Source organism: Lepisosteus platostomus, chromosome 6, assembly GCF_059453375.1.
Source record: "Lepisosteus platostomus isolate fLepPlt1 chromosome 6, fLepPlt1.hap1, whole genome shotgun sequence".
Taxonomy (NCBI): Eukaryota; Metazoa; Chordata; class Actinopteri; order Semionotiformes; family Lepisosteidae; genus Lepisosteus; species Lepisosteus platostomus.
In genome coordinates, this window is record NC_142616.1 from 33,990,736 (window position 1) to 34,009,460 (window position 18,725).

At 37.1% G+C, this 18,725-nt stretch overlaps 1 protein-coding gene across 1 annotated transcript; it reads left to right on the forward strand.

Annotated features, from left to right (window-relative positions):
* Positions 1-989: 989 nt before the first annotated feature.
* On the forward strand, positions 990-17,476 carry bag3 (BAG cochaperone 3). Its single transcript, XM_088635544.1, has 4 exons — positions 990-1,635; positions 12,491-12,841; positions 13,428-13,808; positions 14,254-17,476. The coding sequence occupies exons 1-4, from the start codon at positions 1,444-1,446 to the stop codon at positions 14,884-14,886; spliced, it is 1,557 nt and encodes a 518-aa protein (XP_088491670.1). The 5' UTR covers positions 990-1,443; the 3' UTR covers positions 14,887-17,476.
* Positions 17,477-18,725: the final 1,249 nt, after the last annotated feature.

Genomic DNA, 18,725 nt, shown 5'->3' on the forward strand with positions numbered 1-18,725 from the left:
GCAATGAATTCAAATGGCTGATCTTCATTCCACACATGGGACATCACCTTTCTGTCTGGAAACATTTGGGACATTTAACCGCTGAAATATTAAAAAAAGGCAAATTCACATTTAACGTACAAGCTTCACAGATAATCTTTATATATATATAAGGGCATTTAATGTCCTCTATAAGAAACTATTTCCTTTTCAAGCCTCTTTCAGGCGTATATGAGTTTTCCTTGTTTTATCTGTACTGGTCGTTGATTAGATTTAATCTTCGACTGAAAAGTGATATGATGACATCTACATTAGTATTTGAATACTAGTATTAATAAATTTGTATTTAAATATAAGGGTTCGGTGTTTAGAAAATATTTATTCAAGTCGATAGCAACCATGTACAAAACTCAGAGCAAAAAAACACAAATACTCGTTTCGTCAGTATGAAGTTTGTCACTCAAAATGTTAAGTGGTTACTTCTCCACTCTGCATGGTGTTTTTTTTATTCGGCTTTGTCTTTTTAAAACAATACACACCCAGTGTAACTGGGTGTGTCACAGGCGCTTATCGTAAAACTAGAAGCTAAACTCAAAAACACATAATAATCTAGTATTTTCAGCTATTTAAAACAAGTGAAGTATTTTAACATTTCCGTGCGTTTGACAGAATTATGCTCTTTATAAACTATAGGTTTACACACATCAATCTTATTGATTTAGAATTGATGAGATATTCGAATATAATTTAACATTTTGCGTTTAACACTACCTTAATTGCGTTTACGATTATATTTGAAGAGGGTGCGTTCATGTGGAAAGGGTTAATGAGGTAGCTAAGGTGGGTGTACATTTACACGCTCAATTTGTAATTTAACATCTAAGGAATGCCTCACATATAATCTTTGAAGGACGTTAACAGTACGTATTTTTCTCCTCCTCCTATTCACGACACTTAGAAGTCAACTGCAAGGCTCTGTCACAGAAGAGGCAAGTTTGGTGTTGCTTGGAAACAGACTGTCTTGAATTCTTACTAAAAAAGCTGCATCTCGCTTTTATACCCGCGAGATCAGCACGGAGAGATGCAGGTGTCAAAGGAGCATGTCTGTTAGTCCAGGATATACTGTTATCTGGAATGCAAGTTACGGCGCCTGGGATTGTAGACAAGAATGTCCAGGGCTTCAGGGCACCACAGAGCTTCACTGGAACATGAAGTGCACATGTGCACATTTGCACAGCATGAGCGCTGCAACCCTGTGCTGACAGCAACTGGCTGATGATGACTCAAGGAGGAGCTGTTTGTGTGGCGCACATTCTCTCTCGATATAGCCAGAACTTTCCAAGGCTCCCGGAGCTATCCTCAGAACTTTGGTCTCAGAGTTGACCGGGCTAATTCCAGACATTTCCAACCCCTTTCAACACGTCACCCAACAGATTCTATAAAGGAGGTACTCGGCAGGGCATAATGGCACAATTCACGCAACCAAGAAGCTTTTATAGCATGAAGACACAGTCACCAATGGTACAGATGTCTACTAACGACCCATTGCCCCCTGGCTGGGAAATTAAAATTGACCCGCAGACAGGATGGCCCTTTTTCGTGGATCATAACAACCGCACAACCACCTGGAACGACCCTAGACACGACGTGAATAAGGTAGGCGAACAACAGTGTGAATAATATACCAGATGCAGCAATGTGCGTGATTACGTTGGAAGTTTGTAATTTGTGTGGTCGTGATGCCGACATAATTTGTGAGCTCCCCGAAACCCGTTTAATTCATTTACTTTTTATAACTACGGATTCCGGTACCATTTCATCTACAAATCACAACGGATTTGATCAAGAGCACCTTCCAGTTTTAACAAACGAGTTAGGATACTGTTATGGAAGCGAGAATTATTTATTAATTTGCTCCTGCGCAGGGATTTCTTATACTGGAACAAATCCAGAATACATGGACGACAGAATACATCTACCAAATATGCAGTCTGATAGTTTTCCATGAAAATGAATAGTGTGGATGAACATGCATCTTGAAAGCATTGTACGGGTGGAAAGCGATCCTGCTGATGCCCTTTAATATTCCCGTGTCAAGATCCAGAGGCTGTTTTGTGTGTATGACGCACTGCAGTTCTATGTGAAGCCATTCCATTCAGTATTTGGACCTTTTCACAATGTTTATTTAAAGCTTCTTATTACATCAGCAACGTGAGATTCACAGACTTTGATCTCCGTGTAAGCTTTAGTATAAACATTTTCCTCCTTGCCTAAAAGTTTCCCTTAAAAGGGATGGGGCGTTCTAGAAAAATAAATCACTTCTGCGCAGCTTAATGTATTGTGAAGTTTCATTGCCAGATATATTAAATCTCTGTTGGTCTCCCACCAATAAATGAGGAAATACTGTATAGGAAGGTTTAAGAAAGATACACAAAACAATTCATATGAGCAGTATGCCCATTCTCGTTAAGTGCAAATCTGAACCTCTGTAAACAGCTATAGAAAATTAGAGCTTTCTCCCTGTGTCTAGGCATGCTGAAAGATTTTAGATGGTGGACACAGAGCCAGCCAGTTGGCATCTTGCATTTATAAGGTCGACACTTGCAGTTGTCCAAAGTTAGTGACACTGAGAATCTGCTCGAAAGAAACAGCTGTCAGGAGATAAAATTGGTGCAATGGTGGTGGTATATGTTCAGTCAGCAAGAGTTCAGAGGTTGTCTTTGTCTGCTTTTCACTCCTACTAGAAAAAAAAAGTTTTCAAGTATTTATGGGAGTACAGCAAAAGTTTTCAAAGTAAAAAAAAAACTAAGCAAAGCTAAAAGTGCACAAGGCTAAATTAAAAAAATTCATGAGAGTCCATCTGTAAATACTTCGACTACCTTATGTAGTGTGGAGAAAAAGTACACGCCATTAAGATTTTAAGGTTTAACACATTTAGACATTTTTTAACTTTACCTAGTTTTCACCAAGTCTTAATAGTAGATCAAATCAAATGCATTTAACAAAAATGTAACTTTGTCGTTGTTTATTAAAAAAAATAATCAGCCAACATTCAATATCTTTGTGTGAAAAAGTAAGTTACCATTTCTCTACCATCACAATTAAGAATTAAGAGGGTATCTACTGTAAAATCAGGTGCGCCGAAACATGTGCAAATGATTAATTGACCAACTGAAAGTGATTTTTACCTGTGTATTAAATCAGAAACTTCATCAGTTTTTAGCACTACAGTTCATGGTAACATTATGCCCAGATCAAAAGAAATCTGTGAAAGAACTGTTGTTACTTATCAGTCTGAGAAGGGTTACAAAGTCATTTCCAAACAATATGAAGTCCATCATTCCACAATAAGAAAGATCATCTACAAATACTGAAAATTTAAGACTTCCAATCTACCCAGGAGTTTATTCTACCAAATTCTCTCCAAGATCTGATAGTTTGATGCCCATGGTTACATCCAGGGATTTCGTGCTGTGGTAAATGTCAGAGCTCATGAGTCCACCATTGGAAACAGAGTGAATAAGAATATCTTTCATGGAGGGATAGCAAGAAGGAAGCCTCTGCAATGTAAGAAGACTGCTGCACAGCACCTGAATGAAAAAGCAAGACTTCTGAAAGAGTGTGCTCCGGACAGATGAGTCAAAAGTGGCGTTGTTTGTGCATAAAGCAAAACGTGTTTGCCAAAAGGCAGTGTTTGGTTTTGGCCAGACGTTCCTCATAACAGCCATTAAGCATGGTAATGGTAATGGTTTGGGACCTGGACATTTTGCTATCACCTCGTCTGATATGAATTCTACAGTATACCAGAGTATTGCAGAGGAAACTGTGAGACCATCTGTTTGAAGTCTAAAGCTAAACCAAAAGTGGCTCATAGAACAGGACAATGATCCAGGACCCACAACCAAATTTATAAGAGAATGGCTCAGAAACAAGAAATTCAGGATTTTGGAATGGCCAAGTCTTATAAGGAAGAGTGGGCCAGAATTCCTCCAGGGCAATGTGGGAGACTGATCGACTCTTACAGGAAGCATTTAATTCAAGTTACTGCTGCTAAATGATGGCTGATTTTGTAAAAATAAATAATAACAAAGTAGAATTACTGTGTTGTTTGACAAATGAGGTTATGTTTACTACTATTAGAACTAGGTGAAGGTCAAATATGTCTATGTTAAATTATAAAATGATAACCGATAAGGTATCATAAAATGATAAGGGAATACACTTATTTTCACCACACCGTATATTTAACCTGTGTATTAACATATGTAGACCTTTATAATAATGTCTCCAGGTCCGCACTATACTGAAAACTTTTAGGCACCATGTACACACTGCGTCAATCCCATGCATAAGGTGTTGATGAAAAATCTATATTACACATATTTGTATACACAACATATAAAAGGTATGGTTTTCAGTGTTTTTGGAGAATTAATGTAAAGAGCTAGAAATTGATCTGTTGTGCGTGACATCTCTATAATTCTTCTTTTACTTGTGTAATATTATAAGCTCCACGTTTTTCAAGAGTGGAAAAGTAAAATATGTTTTTGAGTGGTGCTCTGACATTAGCTTAAGGCCCGTGATCTTGTCTCATCTGTGGGCACAGTACTGTGTAATTTGGTGGTGCTGGATGCCATATAAAAATTGGCAGGTGATGCCCGTAATGTCTCTGAACTAATTAAATACAATGATTTAATTGCACCCAGAAATGGTAAACATAAATCTATGTAATGATATTGTTTGGAGCAGAGTGACTGCTAGGCTAAATTTGAAAATGAAATGAATGTGGCAACACCCTGCTTATCCTTGTGTATGCAACCTTTGAAGAAAGTACTGCCATAATTGTTTCATATAATTAAAACTTGAAAATGTAATTCAAATATGCATTCTGCACTTAAACAGCATTAGGATAGAACATTTGTATTTTCAAACTGATGTCTTCTCCAGACATGTCATAAAGACCTAGTAAGAGGAAAGCACAATTCCTTTTGCTGGAATTTAAGTTTTTGAAAAAGCCTTCCAGCTAGTGATTAAACACTAGCTAAAGTCCAGGACAGGCACAAGACTAAAGACTTACAGTTAAAAGATTATGAGTAAAATACAGCTCTTATGCTTCAGTACAGTCTACAGTAAATACAAGCCAGTCATTACCGAAATACATCTAAAACTTTAAAACAACCGAAGGTCCAGTGCATGGGTTAATGTCAGGGGCTCTAGCCCCAGTGTTTTTGATTATTTTATTACTGCATTGTTCTATTCCTCTGTGACAGTTTACTCTTTGTGCTGCGCAGGAGGGGCAGAGGGAGAGGTCCAATTACAAGCATAACATAGTCTATCACTCACAAAAACAAAGCAAGTTGTCTTGCAGTGCACTTTGCTGTGAAGAAGGATGTGCAAAACATGATCTAAACCTTGAGTCTTGAAAATGAGAGCATTAGGCATATACATGCCTTTTCACTAGAAAACAATGTTTTGAACTGTCCAAAAACTGGAGATCTGCTTCTTTCTTGTTCTTATGTTTTTCTTAGATTCTGACGTACTTTTTAGTATGTATTTTAAACTCTTTGTTAAATTTCAAATTATTTATACAAAAAGTAATTATCTTAGAATAGTCAGAAAATCGAGGCTAAAAATGTAAAAAACACGCCTAGTAAAGGTCCATTGCGGTTTTCCCCTAAGCCCTAAGCAGTTGTCACTTTGGTGTGTTAATAGTGCTGTTCAAAGAAATGACAAAAGAGGATCCCAACAGAAAAAGCTTTAACTGCTAAGCAGTCTCCTATCCTAGACCTGGAATGCCCCCAGTCCAGTGGCATTTATAGGACACTGTAAATCACCAGTTTTTTAAAGATATGGATCAGTTTCTTGGTGATCAGTTAAGCAAGTAAATGGTTAAAGTAAATAACTTTGAAATAATTTTGACCAAATGACCTTCTGACCTTCCAGCCCACAGTTGTCTTAATTGAGCAGATGAAGATATGTTGATCAACAACACATAGGTGTTTCCCAGTCTTGAGAAAAATGTGACAGCACCAGTATTGAAGACCTACTGTTCTCTGGTGATATAAACACAGAGCTTTACATAGAATTGTATCTTTAATAACAAATGCTATATTAGCACAAAGTGCACAAAAAGCAATGGAAAATCACCGCCTGAGGTACTGGAAAGCTAAAAGCAGAAAAATGGTGTAGAACAGTTTCATGCTGCATTTAAATACGCCCTCTATGTCTTTGTGGGAATGTGTAAAGATCACAGGATTGCAGTCAGCTCAGCACATTCTCCTGCCACTACTAGATTATTTTTTAAATGTTTAAAGCTTCTATTTTAGCTTAGTTAGGTCCTTCTTATTATTTAAAAAGCAGAATGTCTTGGTTTCTACACTCCACAGGTTATTGACATATTAATGCAAAGGGAGCCTCTTAACCTTAATATGATTGCCATCCTTTAGTCTATACAATGCCATATTATGAGTATATTTTTGTCATGCTAGCACATGCATCATGAAATCTTTACAAAAAAACAATAAAAAATTAATTGACCCAGTTTTCTCATTGAAACTTCAGTTTGTGGGAGTACGTTGTTTTCTTTCAATGTTGTGATTGTGTGCAACATCATATTGCTGCCTCCTTCTGTATCAGGCCTTTTCGTCTGAGAAGCCATAAACTTGGGTTCCCATGACAACTGACGGTTGTGTAGGCCCAGTCGCTATAATATGTATTCTCTCCCACCCAGGGGCATGACTGTTTTAGCTGTGGTGTTTCTATTCTGTGATAGATGGAACATATTATGAACATACTGTGGAATTCAGAGTTTATTTTACTTATTAGTATAAAAAAATTCATTTACTATTGAATAATTCAAGTGAGTTAAACTTTTCGTCAAGAGCTTGTAAGCAGATCACAGGGCTGTTTTAGTTTCTGAAAGGTATTTTTGTACAGGAATGGAAAGACAGACTATAGAAGATACTTGGAGTTTCTTTAGCTTTCTGTCTAAAACCTTAATTTGATTTGCTTTTTTCTAAGGAATAGTGTTGGCATTATACATATAAACATGAAATTCTGTATTCATATGTTTTTGTTTGGGTTTTCTGAATTTAAATGTCTCAATGCACTTTCTGCTACCAAATGAGCTGTTTAAAAGTCCACCTCTTCATTTCCAAAGAAAACTGCAAATGAACTTGTCTGACAATAAGCAATGAATCACCTTGTAATTGACTAGTTTATTCTATGAATTCTGTTCTGTGCTGTTTCTCATTACTCTGGGAAAGTGCCTTACCATAGATACCATTGTCCCAAATTAGGCCTAACAGTCATAAGACTTATAAAAGAAATCAGTGTAAGAGGGAAATTGATTTCTCTTGTCCTTATATTATTTCAGTACAGCTGAAATGAAGTGCTAAAATTTTTGAAGAAGGATTTGCAATATCTGTATTTTCTTTATTGTCATATGATAGAGTTTATTATTGCTTGAAATGGGGAGCTCTCTGTTGTTGTTTTGTTGTGACTGATGCTGTTGCTAGGCAAATGTAGCACCTATTTCCAACAAGCCAGTGATATGATGGCTTGGATATGTAGGCTGACCCTGAGAGTTTCCATTGACTGCACAGGACTCACAGTTGTGTGGGAACAGTCATTGCTTATAATTTTTTCAGCATCTTAAAGCCTTTTTATGAAATGCAGACCTCTGTGGATAAGCGAAGACTTGCCTCGGTTTCTAATCTTGCAGGCTGAAACACGTTTGAATTTCATTTTATTCTGTAGGCCCCAACATGATTGAAACTCAAGTCAAGGAATGTATTACACTTTATTTATTTAACTTACAGTACATGCATCTAGTGTGTGTTCTGTATAATGTAATTTAGTAATGAGTCATTATAAGCAATGTAAATATCAGGAAATAACCTGAAATCAGAAAAGACAGTAAAATTTAAAAAGTAAATAAGAATAAGTCAAAGTTAATTGCATTGTGAAAAGTAAAAGCTACTACTTTCTCCTTTTCAGCTTGGAATTAACACTTATTTTGGTCTTTGCATTTAACGCATGCTGACACAGTTCCACACCTGAACCCATGTAAATAAGAATGTCGAATAATGAAAGTTATAATTGACTCAGTAATCTTTTACAGCAGTCTTTCTTAATAGAGTAATATAACATGGCTGTTGTGAGATTTGTTTCAAGAATAGATGTTTCTTGTAGTGTAAGCCAGTGAACATGATGTTGTCCAAAATGGCAGTGCATGCTTCAAGTTCATAATAACAGAAAAAATTGAAACGTTGCAATGTAATGCTAATACATTGATAAGGATATTTGTAGACTAAAAGTATAGTTATAACTACACTTCTGTCATCATAAGCGTGATGAGCATGCTTTTTAAAGCTTGATAAAATTGTTTCGATAAAATTCCAGAGACCTGTGTTTCTTATGCTAAATATTTTTAGAGCTTTGAATTAATTTGATTCTAGTTATTTTAGTTTCACCATTTTGGGTTTGGAACTGACTACATACTGTCTTCCATTGCATTGCACTATATAGTCTGTGTAACCAGTGAACTCTTACCTGTTATTGTGGGGACCAACACCTTGATAAGTACATGGATACAGATGGGATTTCAGCATCTAATGGAGAGTAGCTGTTAATGCAAGTTGTTCTTGTTTTTCTTTTTATTTCTTTTGTTCAATTGTCTCTGTCTTATGTATAGCTGTCATATGTTGTCCCTACATATATTATTCACAAACAATTGCGGTGCAAACAAGTTTTCAAAAAGCATCTGGACAGCAGATTAGGGACTAAGGTGTAAGGGGATAAGATCAACAAGTTTACATGTTAGGCTACGTGATGAATAAAGCATTTTGAATTGAAATTGAAATCCAATTCTTACAGAGCCACTGTTGGCAGAATCGTCTAGATGTGCACCAAGTCTGAAATGAAGTAACAGGGGAATCCCGACAAGATAAACTATTCCTTTAAGATCTGGTTGTGATCTCATTTTTCTTGTGAGAGGCGGAAAAGCCAGTGTCTCTATGCAGCATCTTTGGATGTTCTGATGTCATTCGGAACAGGGAAAGGTTGAACAGATGTACTGAAATATATTCAGACTAAATTAAATACACTACATCAAGCATTGCTGTGTGCCAGATCACGCTAAGACAATTTTTAATTGGAAGTGTTTCCCTGAGCAACAGAATAGAAAAAGCAGTAAGTAACAGTGTACAATAGATTTACTGTAGGTGTTTCAAGCAAACTATTGACAGTAATTTAAATTGGATTATGAATATTTTATTTTACTGTAGGTGTTTAGGATGTTCTTCAAAAACATAAAGGGATTTTTTTAGTAGCATTCAGTAGTGATTCACTATTTTCGCAATTATACTTTAATCTATTTTATGATCATTGGCTCTAAAATTAGTTTTGCACTTCCTCAGAAGCCTTCCTTTCAACTTACTAAAATTAAGTACTGGAACAGTTTTCATGTTTATATTTTATATAGAATTAATTTAGTTGGATCAAACTTGAAGAGCTCTTTAATTGTATGTTTTTAAGTCAATTGAAATCAAGAGCTGTAAACCAGATGTCCAGGATAAAAGAGAGCACAAAAATGACCTGGAGATTGGAGTATGGAGTATGATTTAGAAAGGGGAATTTGTCATTGTGCCTTAAAATCTTTGACCAGCGTGTCCTGTCTTTAGTAGCATAGTAGCATACAGTTGTTAAACCTGCACCCTGAATACAAAAATGAGAGACCCAAACAAGTACTGTATGTGAAAGGCAAGATGGAAAAAGAAATGAACAGGTTACAGGGTGACCAAAAGCATGTGGCTTCATAAGATAGTGAAGATAGTGAAAGGACAATTGGCCAGACTCAAAGGAAGAAGAGCAGAGCAGCAGATCATTGCCGGACCATCAAAGTACTTAGAGATACATCCAAAAAGGCAACAATGTCCGAAATAGAAAGCAAAGTTTCTCCGAAAGTGAAAAAGTGCAAAACAATGACAGGCTTCTAGGTACAAGTAAAACAAATTATTTTATATACAACAGTGCTGAAAAAGCAATAATCTCAAATAGTTATCATCTCACTTAATGTCTCACTTCTGCATGAAGACTGATGTGAAACCAGGACTTCAAATAATAAAATGCTCCTTGATGTTTTATTTAAAAACATACGGGGGTAGTAGTGATTAAGGCTCTGGACGTTGAGCCAAGAAGATGTCTATGGGCCCAAATGCAGCTGTAGAGCAAGGTCTAGTAAATTTCCTTCACTATAAATGCATTTCTATTTCAATCTTTGTTGTCCACAACTATTTGTTCTCAGTTGATATATCTCGGTACATCATTTTAATATTTTAATATTTTAAGTAATTACAAGATATTTTGTACTATCATTATAAGTTATCATGAAAGAACTGAGAAATAGGCAGTAACAGAAATCATTTATGCCTTTACCTGAAAATAATATCTGCATTATAACAGTACATGCTATAAAATAAGAAATTTGCCATCTAAAATGATAAACTGAATTTCTGTGTGTATCTTGAATAACAGAATGGGTTTTATCTTTCTGGGAAAAAAGAAGCTTTGAATCAATGACTTTGTTAAGCTCTCCAGATCTGATTGAATTTCAAGGCGCACTTTGATATGAGGCATGATTCCCTGTAGTCTAAAAAAAAAAGACAAAAAAGTGATTAAAGGCTGACTCTTCCTGTGATTCTGGAATGTGTTCAGTTATTTGTGTGGGCGTTCTTAATTTTTAAATAAAAAAAGGAACTTCAGCCTATTAACCTTTTACTGTAAAGAATGATATTTTTAAATGAATGTAAGAAAAGTATGTCTACTACCTCAATACGCACATACAGAACGTAAACAACTTAAACCTAACTTAAAGGCCATCAGTTCATGCTACTGTCTGGAAGCACACTTTGTTGTTATTTTGGGATGTATATGAAAATGGAAGGTTAAGGAATTTTGCAAAAAGGACAAAAATCAACCTCCATCTCTAACAAAGGAGTTTAGTTTAAGCATTCCACAGACATGTATTGATATTGATTCAAGTTCTCTTATATGTTTCTTGTTAGGTTATTAAATTTTCTAATTGCGTTTTCTACAGTACCAATATAATAGTCTCATGTTGAAATGTTTTAGGTTTTGTGTCACAGGAACAGTAAAGCTATCATTTAAGAAGTTTGTTACTGTATGTGGGCAATCTAAACTTTTATATCTGTTGTGGATTTCCTGGACAGTTGTTTTAATGAATATCACAGATGTATTCACATTAAAATGTTGATTGCATAAACTTGGCTCCTTCCTTCAACACCACATTTTTTTTCAGGAGCAAGTCTTTTGACAAGCTGTAGTTTTTCCATTAAGCAATTTCCTGAAAATAAGTCATTTCTATTCAATAAAGGGAGCTTTCTGTAATTCATTCATACAGTCCATCTTTGTTTTCTGCAGTTTCAATAATCTTTTTCCATTGCTGTTACCATAGACACTAATGGTTTTCTGCAGGTCCTTGAAAAATACTATCAAATTACAAGAGGTGTGAAAAATGGAGGTCATGATAGAGAACTATAAGTTGACAAAGTAATATCTGTGGCACTTGTCAGATATGCAAGCTGTCTTAAACTTTTCAGTAAAGCTCCCTAACATCTCAGTACATTTTTGATACATGAGAGCACTGAATATTTTTCTCATGGATTATTCTGTCTGAAATTATTGCTCCTAGCATGATAAAGCCCAAACCAGATAAAGCCCAAATGTTGTCTTTAATAATTTCATACATTGCTGCAGACAGATCATGTAACGTTGTTTTTAGGTAAGTCTGAAAATTCCGTTAACATTATAGGATATTCTGCTAAATTTAAATATAGAAAAAATGTTACAAAATAAGAAGAAACCCATGACAATCTTTTTGTGCTGTCTGAACATATTACCAGTCAGTGTAGTGTCTGTGTGTGTCCTGTGATGGACTGGAGTCCTATCCTGGGTGTATCCCACTTTGCACCTGTTGCTTGCCAGGATAGACTAAGGCTCTCTCCATGTTCCTATATTAAATAAAGAGCTTAGAAGATGGATGGATGTTACATGTAACAATGAAAAAGATCAATTGAAAAAAATCAAAAGCAATGGGCAAAAACATTTTAAAACATCATAAAACATTTACCTTTGTTTCCAAATTTACACTTGTATTTTCTTTACGAGAAAACGACACAGAAAGTGACAGGTCTTTCAGGAGATTTGATAGTTTAATTTTTTAGTTACTATTATTATTTTATATTACTAATTTTGTAACGTCGAGTTTGTTTTGTATATCACAAAATGGATGATAAATTAGCCCAACACTGAGGTTTTACGAATGTGGCCTAATGTGTTTTGAGGTGTGTAGATGTTAAACTCTCAAAGTCTTGGAAGATATTCAAAGTGGGCTCATGGCTCATATTCTCACATATTAAGATGTGGCTCCCTGTGCTTTTAAGACAAAAGGTTTTCTAAAATGATTTCTTTGTGATGGTCTTTCTTCAAGGATGCCCAGGCTTCTTCGAACGGCCCTTGTCTGGCTTCACAGCTGTCTCCCCAGGAGCCTCAGAAGCAGTATCAGAGGGAGGTGAAATACCCAAACCTTCGGCCAGGATACATCCCCATCCCCATTGTTCATGACAGCGTGGATCCCAGGCAGCAGCAGCAACACCCGTACTACTCCTATCCCCAGCCTGCCCCCATGCAGAGGGTCAGGACCGAGGGACGGGTGCCTTCTCCCACACCAGGTCACACAGGGCGACCCAAGTCCCCCATCAGGCTCCCAGCAGAGGACTGTCCGAGTGATCCACACTGTGGGCAAGGCTTGTCGTCTTCACCTGTCTCACAGGCACCTGAGGTAATTTGTTCTTCATCGTCACACTTGTCTGTTTTCATTAGGGGCTCACTGCTACATTCTAGGTATGCACACCACAGAAGCCTCTTAGAAGCGTTTTAAAAACGGTTATTTTATGAGGGGTTTATTTTACTTTTTTTTTAAAATGAAATATCCTTTTTAGATCATGAGTCTGATTTGCCTTTGGTCTCCAAATAATAATGGTAAGACATGCAGTGTGTTTCTCTAGAGCAGTTTATTTGAGAGTTATGGCATATAATGTAGCTGTAAGCAGTATATGGCAATATTTTATTATCTTAGTGTTAAGTGATCCAGATTTAGTCTGAGTTTCCTCTTTAACAAAATACCAGCTCTCTTCAAATAGGTTTTACAGAAAATATGCAACAGTTAAAAGCTAACCCACCACAGAGAGTACTTGTTTAATAAGACCTACTCAAAGCTACTTTGTCTGTTTCAGGACACACTCGTAAAAGTGTCAGAACAATTGAAAATAATTTGGTAGAGCTTACGCAGATCCAGATTCATTAGCTGTATATGCTCTCTCTCACCACAAAATGGCTCTCTTAATGTGCTGCTCTTCTTGTCTTAGTTTCAGACCCTTCACCATGTCCACCATCAGCACCTTCCCCAGACCTCGTGCTCCCACACGGCTCCTGGCCACCAGCCTGCCCGGCCAGGAAGCAGTGGACCCCAGCTTCAGCCTGGTTACATCCCCATACCCGTGATCCACGAGGGGGCAACGGGCCGTTCCCAGGCCCCGCCCACGCCTGTTGTCAACCCCCAGCGTCCCTCTCACATGGACTACCAGCCAGCCTTCTCCCGAATCCAGCCAGAAGAATGGACTGTCCACACAGCCCCTGCCCATTCCAATCGCGACAGGCCAAGCCACGAGGCCTCTCCCGTGCAGATTCCCCCCCACGCCAGAGCCCAGTCACCTGTCAAGGCTCAGGTCATGGGAGAGCGTCCACAGGTACAGAATTAGAATGACTAATTGGTTAAACCAATTATGAAAACCAGTCTCAGAATGTTGAAAAGTGACATTTCTTGTACGGTTGCCTTGATACAGGTGAATTTGTTGTCCCAGGGTCAAATCGAGTGCTTGGAAAACATTTTCATTGACCAAATTATAACACTTTACATAGGAGCTTTGTAAAATAAAATTGATTTTAGGAGTCTGTCCCTTCTCCTTAAACTTTAAAAAAACATTTCGTACTGTTACCATACTATCCCTGTGCCACATTTTTGCTCTTATGATTTGGTTTTCCTGAATGTGCTTTTACTCATTAGATTATCCTTTTGCCTTGACATATATTTGTAACATTTGTAATAAACTGGTATCCTTGTAATTAGATTTCACCAAACAATCGGAGGTCAACAGGTTGTAAAGTAAAATAAATAAATTCTGTTTTCCTCAGGTTCAACATCATATTGTACAGCAGGAGTCTCCTCCTAAATTGTACCACGAGGAGCATGGCAGCCCACCAGGATTTGAAATGCCTCAAGGGTTTGCCCAGGCAGTCCATAGAGATGCTGAGGCAAGACAGCCTCCTGAGAAACAAGAGAAGACAGAGGTCAAAGTCCAAGTGCCAGTAAAATCTGAACCCCAAGAATTTTGGCCAGTGCCAGAAGAGGTTCATCCACAGAAGATTGAGGAATCAGTGGAATTACCTCCAAGACACCCAGGCCTGGAAAAAGTTCAGCAGATTGTGGAGAGGGTGCAGAAGTTAGAAGAGGAGGTAAAATATTTTGATGGGAAGAAGAACGACAAAAAGTACCTGATACTGGAAGAGCTTTTAACAAAAGAACTGCTAGCCCTGGACTCTGTTGACCCTGAAGGCCGGGATGATGTGAGGCAGGCAAGGAGAGATGGGGTCCGCAAGGTGCAGAACATTTTGGAAGGACTCGAGCTGATTGGTGAGGAGCAGAAGTATTGTGAAGGCCCACAGTCCGTTAGTGAGGGCTCTGTGGAAGGCAGTAGCCCCCCAATCAAAGGGGAATCAAACAGAATTGGTCACGTGGATGCCACAATGGAGAAGGAGATCTCCTAACAGCACTGCCGAAGCTGGAAATAAAAAGAAAAGCACAGATAAAAAGACAATTTGCTGCTCTAAATCACTTATATTCCTGTAGTTTTGAATGAACTTATAAAATGCATGCCTTAAGGACTTAAACGGCAGTTGTGTTACGCCATCTTGTAGATGACTGGGAAGGAAGTTCATATTTGTATCAACAAGAGCACTTCGCAAAGTAATGAAAACTTTTTACTGTTGGGACTATCGCGGTTAGATCAATGAAAGAGATATCTGTAAAAGGAACGTCATTATTTCCGAAACTGAAGAGTCAAGAAATGGCCTTTATTAAAAAGCCACTACCTTGAGACATATTTTGGATGTAGGTTTATCTTTTTTTAGTGTCTGTTAATGCAGGTTACATTCAGTTCATATTCAGTACATTTCTCACTGCAAACTGTACAGAATGTAGCTGTTACTAAGCATATAAACACTTGGAGTTTTGTTTTTTTCTTTCCTTTGGCAGATGTTGCTTCCTGAAGATACAAATATTTGATTTCAGATGAATTCTTTACAGCAATACATTCTAGCATTCTGTTTGTTATGTTTTTAAACCTTATGTGAGTGCAGTTAGCTCTGGGTAGAGATTTGTGTTATTCTCAGTCAGTTTGCTCCACTTGCTTTGCTAACTTCAGGGCGCAGTCTCATCTCGGCATTGCAGTCTTCAAGTTATCTTTGTAGTAACAGATTTAAATTTGTTTTAAATTTAATGTTTAAAATATTTGTGGAAAAGGTCAAGAACATCTAAACTATGTTAAGCAGTCTGTAAAATGTCTTTAACTTTCTCCACAACTTGTTATAAACAGACTTTGTCAGTGTTCTGAGGTTACCCAGTCAGGAGCACTTTTGTCGGAGGGATTAGTGTGCCTGTAATGTCCCACACTCACAGTAATGCTTTGCATGAAGTCATTCTTTACTACAGACAGACTGAGAAGGCAGTGCTCAACTGCTGCAATCAATGATTTTTACCACATGTGTTCAAATGAGTAAATGTTTACAGGCATTGGAGTTTTAAATGCTAATAGGCCTTTGGGAAGCCATCTTTAGACACAGAAAGTGAAAAGTCCTTGACATCTACACCAGGCCAAATAAATGTTTTCACATAGCATAATGTACCAAATTGTACAGAGCAGCTTTTTGTTAATCAAAAACAAATTCACTGTATTGTGTGTGGTTACTTATAATACACAAAAACATGACAGAGTTAAATAACACTGATGGAGTGCTATGAAAATAAAAGAAAACCAGTGAAATGTACTTTATGTACACTTTCGTGTAAGACAGGCAACATCTGATGTGGAATAAAGAAACATATCAGAGAGGTGAAGGAAAATGCTTTATGATTTAAGACAATAATCCAAAAGAAGTATTCATATTATTTCCCAGCTGTACCAGAGATAGAGAGGCTTATTCTCATCACCTTTAATGCTACAGTACAAATATGATTTTGCACTAAGAGATTTAGAATAGTTTTAAAATAACAACATTTAAAATCCCTGTTGTAAATCAACATGAAATCATGGATCGCTCACAGCAATGCTCTAGTAGGGTTTTTGTTCAGTAGCATAAATTAATGTACGAATATTGCCAGTACAAACAGTTGTGTCAAGGGCAGTTAAAAAGTAGTGTTGTGCTAACACATTTCTAAATTAGGAACAAACAGAGCAGCTCTGTGTGTATGTGAGAGGGTCTTTTCACACAAGCCGAGCAATGACAGTGGTTCAAACTGTCTTTGTGCTGTAAAATCTGATTTAACAGCTTCTGTAAGAGAATCCCATTTATGGCACCACAGTGCTCTATCACCGTCTTATGCTCTTTTGATTAATTGGCTGACTTCATAAATAATTGGAATGTAATGCACTCAAGTAATTGAAACCCTTATTATTCTCATAAATTGGTATCATATGATAAAGGTATTTGATCTTTAGCCAAACTTGTGGGAATTGTAATCCTAACCTGTAAACAGCACAAATCTTGCATAACACAAATAAGTGAATATATAAGCCTATGTGATTCATGGCCTTACTTTTCCAATGATAAAACTTTTAAGTTCCATTAAATTTGTATAATGTTCATACAAACTTTTGAAAATTCTGTTGTTCTGGGCAATAGCTTATTCATCAAAACTTATCTTGATTTGACACCTAATTCCACTGGAATTATTGCTTTGCTTATGACAAGAGCTAATTGGAAATGTGAGGTACAAGTGGTATGGATGTGGTACCGCCAATAAAAACCTTCTAATATAAATCCTGGCATTTGCCAGCAGTCCTTGCTGAGCTTCTGGAAATAGCCTCTAAATAAAATCCCATTCTCTCTTGTCTCTGCTGTAGGGGCTTTCGTATTTAGTTTATTATTAGAATGGGCAATCATAAACCATCCATATGGTGCCTTGTGACTGCTCTCCTGTATTAAAAGAAAGCAGGCATGGAGATCAGTCAGTTTGACTGTTGGGCACTTTAAGGAATGTTCTGAGTATTGTGTGTTGGATTATTTAAGTGTGAAGGAGTTTTCTGTTGTTGTTTTTGTTTACCTATTCAGTAAAATAAAAATAAAAACTACTTCAATACTCCTGTCCTTTGTGGGTTAATTTTATAAAAGCCTGTTTTATTTATTCATTGCTTTTGTGTTCGTGTTCGAATGATAGAAGGACATGGATTTGTGTTTTTATTTGCTTCCCTCTCAGTCATAGCACTAACTGCTGAAGGGTTTTACAATCAGATCCTTGATTTGATCTCTCAGTCAAAAATGAAGGACCCATCAAGAGGACTCAGGAAACATAATATAAAAAAAAGGAATACTGTGCTGACAACACTAGAAAAATAATGAATAATAATTTCAAACAGTAATGAGGAGGATTCTATAGGTGACCCTTAAATGCAGCCATTCAAAATGCACAGTACAAACCCTTACCGCACGCAACTACCCACAAGCCACCGCAGTCTACCGCGGTAAGTGATTGGCTGGCCAAAATGACCTACAGGGGCACTCGTGGTGCATTGGTCGGTAGTGAAAAGATTTAATCATTTAATCTCTTTACTGTGCACGTTTTAATCCGCTTAGTATTGAATATATGGAATTTTACCACTAAAGGTAAATTTTAAATTTACAAAAGGTGCAACACATGTTTGCTTCTGTGTGGTTTTCTGTAGTTGTCATGCTAACTATTCCTCTAAATATTCAGGTGGGTAGCTGCATCAGCATGCGTAGGCTTACACCTGAAGAAGGTTCCACGGCCGAAACGTTGTGTTTTCTTTCTTCTTTTTTTCAGCATGGAGTAAACCTATTATTTGTTCCTATTCCTCTAAATGCTACTTAGTGAAAAAGACCAAATGTTGGATTTTCAATTACTATTGTGAGGGAGCTTCAGGAAAATCAAGATTTTATTGCAGCATGCGGCTAAAGTTTTGAACATAAACTTAGTAAAAGTGGTCATTCTGGTCATTCACAACAGAGAACTTTTTAGGAGCGGTTTTACAATTACAATTGTTGCAATGATGAATGTCAATATCAATCGAAGCACATTTGGGGTGTGATTCTAATTTATAATCTGCTCCTTTAAGCAATTGTAATATGGCAGGCACTCAAGTCGCAGCTGCAGAGAGTCCTCACAGCAATTACACACGTTCTATTTTAAGCGCAGTGTAGATCTGACATTCTGTTCTGGGTAGGAAGAGATCTCTAAATAGGAGCTAGCTTCTTGTAATTCTCAGTCAGATCAATTAGATTCATCTTACTATTGACACCCTCTTATTAACCTAAGAAAACTCTTAAAGAGTTTGCATTCTGTTTTGTTATTATCCATGCTCCATTGCATC

Bases quoted from the DNA above. Each gene is read 5' to 3' on its own strand.
- bag3 (XM_088635544.1), top strand. From the start codon at position 1,444: ATGGCACAATTCACGCAACCAAGAAGCTTTTATAGCATGAAGACACAG. The intron at 12,842-13,427 runs GTAATTTGTTCT...TTCTTGTCTTAG, and splicing joins CTGTCTCACAGGCACCTGAG to TTTCAGACCCTTCACCATGT. The intron at 13,809-14,253 runs GTACAGAATTAG...TGTTTTCCTCAG, and splicing joins TCATGGGAGAGCGTCCACAG to GTTCAACATCATATTGTACA.